We start from the raw sequence: 9,865 nt of genomic DNA, 5'->3' as shown, positions 1-9,865 counted from the left end.
CGGGTCTACTGTTTTTGAAAAAAAATTGCATGTGACTTGTATATTTAAAACTTGTAAAAAACATTACTCTATCCTCATTGCCACTTTCAGTTCAGATTATTTGAATTTTTTTTTCGTTCAATAACAGCTCTCTCAACTGTTACTTTCAAATTAAATCATAAGAATTTCGCAAGATCAGAGTTTTCAACTTGGAAATTAAAATCCAATGTGCTAAAAATCTGGTCAATATTTGTATTTTCAAAACAATAAAAGGAGCTAATTTGACAAAATCCCCACTCTTGAATTTGAAAGCAACGGTCTGGATTTAACCAGATTCATCTCACGGATAACCTAGGATTGCCTATAAAAAAAATAAATTGACAAACTAGGATCTCTGGAAGAGTTGATCCACACTTATAAGATGTGTTTTGCAAGTTCTAAAATTTATTAAAAAAAAAAAAAAATCGAATTGTAACGTAAAAGCATGCAACTATGGTAAGAAGGTATAATTTCACAAAATATACCAACTACCTGCAATCCTATATAGAAGCCTAATCAAGTAGAGTAAATAAACAAGATTAAAGCAGGTAGTCAATGCTAAATCCCCTTCGCTTAATGCTTGTTTTCTCGTAGCAATACCCCAATACCATGGAAAGTATGTATGATTCTAAAAGAGCAAAATGAAATGAAACAGGGGAAAAAAGATGAAAACTAGGAAGCTCAGGAAGATGCAACTTTTTCACATCCACTTCACGTAACTCATTCCAGAGTTGAGCCCCAAAGTATGCAGCTCTCAACCATCCTATATCCATAGCTTACCCTAAGAGAGGGGGGGGGGGGAGGAGAAGGGGAAGGTACAGAGAGGGGTCACAGGGCTGGTTTCAGGCACCGACTACATCAACCAAAAGTTAGTTCCAATTGTCAACAGGGAGTTGGAAATAAATATATAAATCCACCTTTTGTCCCAAAAACTATTTCTCATGGTTTTCGGGTCGATAAGAGCACATGCAGAATTGATTGCGCATGACAGAAAAAAACTATTAAGACAGGAACTCAGTGCAAGAGACGTTTGAAGAAGACACTTGCGCTAAAATCCACTCATGCCCCCCTCCCCAACACATCCCGAATGAAGTCAAAATGATAGTAAAGCCATGAAAAAATACCCATCCTCAATAAAATATTGTTTAATGATAAAAAAAAAAAAAAAAACCAATCCTAAATTTTTGGTTCCAACAAGTAAATGCATGCACAAATATTCATTAGAACATAGAATTTGGATTTACTTGTATGGTAAAAGGTCAAGCAGAAAAATTCCAATGGTCCACCCAGTTTAAGTCGCTGCAGGGAACAGTTATAATCCATATAAAATAACCACATGCACAAACACAAGCTTCCACAATTATTTTTTATGCTTTCAAAGGAAAACTCAACCCAACAGTTTCATGGAAAATTACCTGATAAAAATCAACACTCGCATTTCACCATAAGTTTAAGTAATGTGTAAATTGAGTCAGGAAATCTGATCATACTCAACACACTGGAATTTTGATGCAATTCATCCCAGCAACATCTGGTTTCACTGGACCTTAACAGTACCTTTACCTAACCAAGAAAATTTCTTGGGAAGGAAGACAAAAAAAAAAAAAAAAAAGAAGAAAAAAAAGAGGAAAAAATAGAGGAGAAAGATGGGGGAAAGGAGTAAGACACCAAGTCTATAACATATATTGATAAAAAGCATTGGCACAGTATCAGATAAAGATCGTTTATGTCATACTATATTAATTAACACTCTGAAATACTTTCAAAACTTGGATGGAAGCTTAATGACACAAGCTCACCACCACAGAACATACTAAATTGGTGACGATAGCATACCTTTATTTATATCAGAGAAAATCAATCCTGCCAAATTGAATATCAGAAAGCTCCAATGAAAAATCACCATGAATACCTGCATTTTTCAGGATACCATCCTAACCCACAAAAGGGAAAAAAGGCAAAAAAAGGAAAAAAAAAAAAGGAGCTCTGAATAATTACAGTCCCACCACACAATGAAATGTATATGAAATTGGAATCTATTGTCAACCACATCAAAGACTAATGTTCACAAAAAAAGGCAGTCAACAAACAGAGATTACCAAATAAAATGTAAGCCTAAAAGACAAGCTTGAGTCAAGGGAATGCGTTGGAAAACAGACCAAGTACATAAAAAGTCATGTAACAACTTATTTAGACCCCATAACAATTCAAATGCTTCCCTATATATAGTATAAAACTTCATTAGGGTCCGGATTCTGACTTCCTAGAAAAGAAAAATTAATAAAGGACAAACACTGATATTTGTATACTGACAATAATCCCTTCATAAACAATTTAATTGATAAATTCAGTATGCAGTCATGGAAATGATAGTCCAACATACATCAAGTAGTAAAAGAAGCTTGCTACAAACATCACATGGCCGATTGTGGATGAAACCATGACACTTCTTGAAATACTTAAACCACAGCAAGACCAGCTTCAGCACTGTAATTCCAGTATCTCACAAGACCTGCAAGGAATAAACAAACACAGAAAGTGCATTTATGAAGAACCAACAGCCAGCAGAAAATTCCAGGCACCAAAAGAAACACTAAGCACTGAGCTTTTATCCGAGAAAATGCACCCATCCCTCAGCCATAAAAAGTCTCAATTTAAAAGCAACAGTTAGACTTTTAGCATCAGCGTTTATCTTCTGCACTGGCATCACTTGAAAACATATCTTCCTCAGGTGAGATGGAGCTTCTCTGTTGAGCCTTCAGCGTCTGGGAAATTGAAGACCTGCCTCCAATCATGAACTCTGATTCATCTCCAACATGATCCTGGCTTAAGCAAGTTTTGTCACTATTTTCAACACGAATTGACTTCTCACAATTTTTTTGATCTCCCATTCCTGTAAACAAGAAAAGATTTTGAGCTAATTTTAGTTATCATTAACACTGAAAAATAAATGTTTCTTCATGTTTATTGCAATTGCTAGCTGTACCTAGCTCTGGATGCTCAATATCGGATGCTCCATTTTCCATTATCTCCTCAGCAACCAAGGGGATTTTACAACCTCGAAAAAATGAACCATCTTCACTGTCTACATTTGTCAAATGAGTGTTTTCCATATCCTGGTCACCTTCCATTGCCCTAGTTTTCATTGCTTCCTTCAAGTTACGATTCTTACGTGCTGAAATTAACAGACCATTATCATTCATGCTTGTCAAATCCTTCAAAATGGTATCTGGTTCCTTTTCTGCATGTTCATGATGCTTCAAATTTTCATCACTGTTTGCATCCCTTCCATCATGGGAATGAAGGTTCCCTTCACCAGATTCTGGCGTAGATTGCCTTGTGTCTTTTGTTTTATTTTCCACCAAGCTTATCGGGGACAAACTACCACCCCTATTATGCTTGTGTTCTGCTGATATTGATCTGGACCGTGATCTCTCACGCTGCTTTGACTTTACAGCTCTACTCTCATCTGCTCTATCATAGGAGTGATGCTTCCTTTCAGCAGAATTTGACCTAGAATGCCTTCTGTGTTTTAGTTTTCGACCATCTAAATCTTTTGGAGATGACCTACCTCCTCTATAATGCCTAGCCTCCACAGAGACCGACCTTGACCGTCTTCTATCACGATGCTTTGATTTTCTGTCCCTGCTTTCATCTGCTTTCTCCTTGGAGTGCCGCTTTCCTTCCACAGATCTTGATCTGGACCGCCTTCTATCACGATGTCTAGATTTTTCTTCCCTTATTTCATCTACTTTCCCCTCAGTGTAACGTTTGCGTTCCAGAGACTTTGATCTAGACCGCCTTCTATCACTATGTTTTGGTTTATCCCTGGATTCATTGGATTTTTCGTTGGAATGGGGCTTACCTTCTAAAGACTTTGACCTGGACCTCCCTCTATGTCTGAATTTATTTTCCCCCAACATTCTTGGAGTTGGAGATGACCCGCTGCTTCTATGATGCTTGCCTTCAGGAGATACTGACCTGGACCGCCTACGGTCATTATGCTTTGATTTTTCATCTCGGGGCTCATCTATTTTGTCATCAGACTGATGCTTGCCTTCAACCGATTTTGACCTAGAGCGTTTTCTGTGTCTTGATTTGTTTACATCGTCAATTCTTGGAGATGACCTACCTCCCCTGTGATGACTTGGGGATCTTGAACGAGCACGAGATGATTTCCTTGCTCTATGCAGTGAACTTTCTTGATAACGTTTTGGTGAGACCGAGTCAGCTCGGTACGATTTTCTCGTTAGAGGGCTCACACTCCTCCTGTTTCTCCTTAGAGAAGATGAATGACGATCTGATCTTTCAGAATCCCGACGTGATCTTCCTAAATCTCGCATTCTAGTTCTGTCACCACCATCCCGAATGTCTCTATGGGACCGCCATTCATTTTCATAGCTGGAATGATGGCGAGATCTCACTGGCGATCTGGATCTATGATCCCTTGGGTGACGGGATGGAGGTGAGTAAGAACGAGACCTGCGCCTTCGTTGAAAATTGGCTGGTGACCTTGACTTGGACCTTGACTTCGGGCGAGAGATTGATGGTGATCTGAAAATTGAAGTGTAATTAGTTCAACGTCTTTTTAGATCAAAATGCCTGCAAAAATATATAATCATATCGTACTTATCTTCGAAGATGGTGATGTGTTCTAGTCATAGAAGTTGATCCAAGTAATCAAAGTCTGATATCAAGAAAATTTTTTCTATTTGTATTCTTCTATTAGTGAAAAATTTGTGAATCTAATGGAACTAGACCAACAGGGGGTGAATAGGTCCAACTGAGCAATCATATTAGAGTAAAGCATTGCATCCATCTGGCTAAGAGAACTATCATGTTGTGTATCATTTTAACAATCTATGCAAATTTATGCAAACACAATACACTCCTCGTGCGCATTGAATTATGTCTAGTATTTGAGGGTTGGTTCCAGCACCATACATCATACCAAAATCTATCTTCATGCCTGTCACCCAACACATATCTAATGAAATTGAGGCAAATCCCCCCACTTCTCCTTATGTTCTTCCACACCACCAACCCCATAAGACTTTACCAACCTCACTTGAACACCACCTACCCCCAATGCAACCGTATTTTAATCCCACCACCACCCGCAATAAAACCTATCACTCCATACCATAGCACCATAACCATTTACCCAAAAATGCTTTGTTAAATATAAACATATTCTTAATCCCCAGACCACCTGATGAAATTGGTGAACAAATCTTAAACCACTCGACTAGGTAGAATTTGGACTCATTGTCAACTCCTCCCCACACGAAATCCCTTTCAAGCTTCTCAAGTCGTTGCACTACACCAACAGGGGTAGAAAATAGATACAAAAAATACGTAGGAAGGTTAGAGTGGGTATTCTTGATCAGAGTAAGCCTCCCCCACCTATGGATAAGTAGACACTTCCACCCAGCTAAGTAATAGTCTGTCTTTTCTATTATGCCACCCCAAATGGACTTTGCATTAAATGGTGCTCCCAACAAGAGATCCAAATACTTCATGGGTAGAGATGACACCTAAGAACATATGCCAAAAGGCAAGTATCATGACCATCACATGAACTTTCCATAGCACTTTGAGTAGTTGCACAATTCTTTTTTCTTGATAAGTTGCACAATTTAAAATTCAGACAACAGCAAAGGCAACTGATACAAAATATAGCCAGTGATATAATTCTCAAATAAATCAGGAAAATGCAACACACCTGGATTTTCTTTTCGCTTCCTTCTCTTCATCTCCAAGTCCATCAGGTTTTAATTTCTTACTTATTTCTGCAGCTCTGGCTGCAGCTAACTCTGTTGCTGACTTCATTGTTGCAGCTCGGTTTGCTGCCTGCTGTGCAGTCATAGTTTGTTGCATAAGCAGAGCCTGCTGGAATTGCATCTGCTGCATGGCAACAGCTTGCTGCATCATCAGAGGCAGAGAAGATGAAGACAGTGGAGAATTCAAAAGAGCTGGTTTTTGAGGAAGAGATTTTGCCATTTCAACATTCAAAGGGCGACCTCCAACATCCATATTATTCAGTGCCAAAGCCGCAGTTGCTTCTTCAGGTTTTGAGTATTCTATATAAGCAAAATGCTTTGAATCAGTGATGGTACATTCAACAACGGTGCCGCAAAAGCTGAAAAGTTGTTTGAGTTGTTCCACTGTGAGAAGTGGGCTAAGGTTGCTAACTTGAAGTGTCTTCTTCAGCGCATCAGCCTTCCCAGCTTTATCAGGTGAACCTGATAAGAAGACAAATATTCAATGGACGGAAGATGATGAATGATAATGATAATAATAACAACAATAAGAATGGTAATAATGACGATGTCAGAAAAACAAGCAAAACTAGGGTAAAGCAGAAGCAGCATGAGCTGAAAGAAACTAGTCATATTTAAATCTACAAGACCAGTTAACATGAAATAAGGATACCAGATGATTCTTTGGCGGACTGAGCTTGTGCTTGCACCTGAGCTGCATGGGCTTGAAGGGCTTGGGCAGCAACAATTGCTTGAGCAGCAGCCATTGCAGCTGCAGACGGTGCCATGGGAACTTGACTTACAGTCCCCATCGTGGTTGTTGCAGCTAGTGCAGTCATTAGCAAATTGTGAGGTGGGTGGTTCAACTTACAGTCAGTTATTGCACACCGACCATTAAGGTACTCTCGACAAACTTCCCCCAAAGATGCACCAATTCCAGGCAAAATAGCACCCCCTGATGCACCAGGTACAATGCCTGGAATCATTCCCAATAATCCTGGGAATGCCCCTGAAACAGATCCTGAATAATTTGGCATATTGGGCATGGTTTGATTAACCATATTTGGAAAACTGGAGGCAGGGGCCAAACCTAGTAGTCCTCCAGCACTAGCACCTGCATAAAAACAAATCATTTAAAAAAGTAGCCACTTAGAAGGTGCTAGTAAATAATGTATGTGAAAGTAAATACGTCAGAAACATATCAAGAATGTAGTTAATGAAGCATAGAGTACTGTCATCATTGGGAACTTAAAGACTCAATCAATTTTCCTCATTTTGGCAATTTAGCCATTTATTAAGTAGCATTTCAATTATTTTCTTAAAATGTAACTAGTGTTCATGATTTTCATGCTTGTTTTTCAGGTTCCTAGAATGTAACTAGGTGTTTTCTTTTTGTGTGGAAGATAAAATTGAAATGCTACTTTTCATTTTTTTGATAGCTAAAAATAAGTTTATTAAAATGAATGAAATCGGCATTGCCCAAGTACATTTCTACCAATCAAAAAAACGAAAAGTAGCATTTCAATTTTATCTTCCGCACAAAAAGAAAAATCTGCCTTCTGTGATTAGTGGATTTATTGCCTTCAAACTATTGTTTGTTAACCCACCGGCTCCTCACTTAAAAAGATAAATAAATAAATATGTGCATCTAGTTCATAAACTGGTAATAAAAATGCATTATCTGATGCATAATGTATATTTAAATCATAAAAGTTGGTTTTGCTCAACAACATTAAAAATAATCCACAAAATCATATTATGCAGAATCCAAAATAATTATTCACCTAGAGAGATGAAAAATCAGAACCCTGAGTACCTGCACTGAAAAATACTGGGAACGGGCTACCCATGATGGGCTTCCCATTGCACTCAACATTCACCATGTAATTCCCCCTCTTCGGAACCACGTAGGTAACTGTATATGTTCCATCACTCATATCCTTCACAATACCTTCTTGCTCTGATCCTCCAACACCCACTCCAGGCAACACCTTCACCTTAATCTGCGTGCCCCCATTGGGCACCTTCCTCCCATCCGCATCCTTCGTTACCACCATAAACGAAGATGGGGCACATGCAGTGCCGCCTGCTATGCCAGTACCAGCAGCTGTGCACTTTGAAGGGTCCACTGGCCCAATCGGTTTGTTCGCCAAATCCTCGTATTCTTCCGATTCACTGTCTGATAAAGCCGATTCCTTTTCACGATTTTTCTCTACGTCCTTGAAGGTGGCTTCAAAAGCAGCTTTTGCAGCCGCGGCTTTCTCGGCCTCACTCTTGAGCTTTGCCTCTTCGGCTTGCTTCATCCATATAGGCTTAACAACGGCGGAATTCCGGTCGGCCATCAAACTGTAATGCTCACAACCTACTGGAACTCACAAAAAACCCAAGACTCCTCAATACCAAAAATGCCAAAACGCTGATATGGTTAATCACCAAACCAAAGCCCCAATTGATACCGTTCTTCGAATCAAAGCCCTCCAGAACCCTAAACTAGACCAACAACAAAGAATAAACTGCTCAGGATCAAAGCACAAAATCAAAATTATATAAAATCCGATTCGTGAATTGGATTCTAAAGGAGGTATAGAAAACCATTTTTTTTGTATAAGTAAAAATATTATATATATATATATATATATATATAAATCAATAGGAGTAACCAAGTACGCTGGACATATACAACACCTAGCCCATACAAGAGAGACCCTAATGACCCAAAAATCCCAACCTACCCAAAATACACCAAGCCCGAATTGGAATGTAACACACCTCCCCAACCCCAACCCCTTGTTTCCATAAAAAGGTATAGAAAACCTACCTTGAAAATTTACCTTCTTGGTTGCCCAACAATTCGAGAAAGATAAAAGGAACAAGATTTTCAACCTTAAGTTTAGAAGAAATAAGTAGAAGAATAATTGAAAAAATAGTTCGAGATTCTTATAGGAAATCAAAGAGGAAAAAGAGAACGGGGTCGCATTTTCTTTTGGGCGGTTTCTAGGATTTGTTCGGCAACCAAACAGGGGCTAACGAATTATGTTTGGAATCCGTCGATAATTTGCAGGGAGAGAGACAACGCAGAGAATATTATGATACGAAGAATTAAAGGTACCTCTTCTGGACTCTGACGGCGCTTTGGGCTCGGTCGATGATAGCAATTAGGTTAGGGAATGGTATTGCGATGTGTTTTGAACGGACAGAGAAAGGAGAAAATATAAAACAAAATAATATAAAAAGGAAAATGCTAAACAAACCTATACATAACCGATATTTAAAATAATAATAATAATAATAATAATAAATTTGTATTTTCTTTAAGAATAATATTTAAAAAATATTTAAAAGACAAAAGAATTATAGATGGTCTATTCCATCCTTTCCAAGAGCATCGTCTATACAAAAATTAGGAAGCCATACCAAGGATGTAAATGGTAAACACTTAAAGAATTCAAGAAGGAGTTGGCGGTGAAGTTTTATTTATGTGAAATTACTATTAGCGGTGAAGTGCCAATAGTAATTATAACCTTATAGACAAATTAAAAACTTAGGCTCAAATTATTCAAATTCATCCCAACACTTACACATAGCTTTAAGACCTTTATCTTCACTAATCTATCCATTAAGCATACATGATGTTTCTAGCTTTCTTTACTTAAAGATGCTTCAAAACTTAGTTAAATAATGCATTTTCGTTCTTATCCCAATCACATGACTTTTTTAAATGCATATTATTCAATCCTAGGTAAATTAATCAAAACTTCCATAAGTTAAGCATATACTAATCAAAACCGTTGCATGCTAGATGATCAACAGAAGATAGAATTAAAGCCTATTATGACATGCTTCCAACTTCGAAATTAACCTTTAAAATTCATTCTAAGACATTTATTAATCATATAAAATTATTCTAAGACATGTCATAGCTAAAAATTCAACCCAAAATAGTTTTTTTTATCACAACATCAAATCTGACCCGGTTTGACATTTGCATGTTAAACCTTAATTAAAATCAATCAAAACCTCATTCTCATGCCATAAATTAAAGCCTAACATGTCATTCTAATATTTAACAAAATATAGGACAAGAT

The 9,865-nt window shown here is 37.8% G+C and overlaps 1 protein-coding gene across 9 annotated transcripts; it reads right to left on the bottom strand.

The window, feature by feature from the left end:
* Window positions 1–1,434: 1,434 nt before the first annotated feature.
* On the bottom strand, window positions 1,435–8,991 carry LOC121246163. Of its 9 annotated transcripts, none has more exons than XM_041144220.1 (8): window positions 8,599–8,876; window positions 7,588–8,270; window positions 6,454–6,894; window positions 5,744–6,263; window positions 3,005–4,572; window positions 2,402–2,911; window positions 1,855–1,952; window positions 1,435–1,597 (listed from the first exon to the last, which is right to left on the bottom strand). In XM_041144220.1, exons 2-6 carry the CDS (start codon window positions 8,120–8,122, stop codon window positions 2,700–2,702), a joined length of 3,276 nt encoding a protein of 1,091 aa, XP_041000154.1. In that variant the 5' UTR covers window positions 8,123–8,270; window positions 8,599–8,876; the 3' UTR covers window positions 1,435–1,597; window positions 1,855–1,952; window positions 2,402–2,699. The 9 variants fall into 9 exon arrangements, with proteins under 9 accessions (XP_041000154.1, XP_041000181.1, XP_041000134.1 ...); XM_041144247.1 differs by having other exon boundaries at window positions 1,855–1,930; XM_041144200.1 differs by lacking the exon at window positions 8,599–8,876 and adding an exon at window positions 8,890–8,991 and having other exon boundaries at window positions 1,435–1,952.
* Between the last annotated feature and the right edge of the window lie 874 nt (window positions 8,992–9,865).

The sequence above is a fragment of the Juglans microcarpa x Juglans regia genome, chromosome 1D (genome assembly GCF_004785595.1).
Source record: "Juglans microcarpa x Juglans regia isolate MS1-56 chromosome 1D, Jm3101_v1.0, whole genome shotgun sequence".
Lineage (NCBI taxonomy): Eukaryota > Viridiplantae > Streptophyta > Magnoliopsida > Fagales > Juglandaceae > Juglans > Juglans microcarpa x Juglans regia.
This window is presented reverse-complemented; position numbering and strand designations above follow the sequence as displayed.

Excerpts from the sequence above, each read along its gene's own strand:
- LOC121246163 (XM_041144200.1), bottom strand. The coding sequence starts at position 8,122 with ATGGCCGACCGGAATTCCGCCGTTGTTAAGCCTATATGGATGAAGCAA. Across the intron at positions 4,573-5,743 it reads GAAGCGAAAAGAAAATCCAG|ATCACCATCAATCTCTCGCC; the intron begins GTGTGTTGCATT and ends TTCAATTTTCAG. Across the intron at positions 2,912-3,004 it reads TATTGAGCATCCAGAGCTAG|GAATGGGAGATCAAAAAAAT; the intron begins GTACAGCTAGCA and ends TCTTGTTTACAG.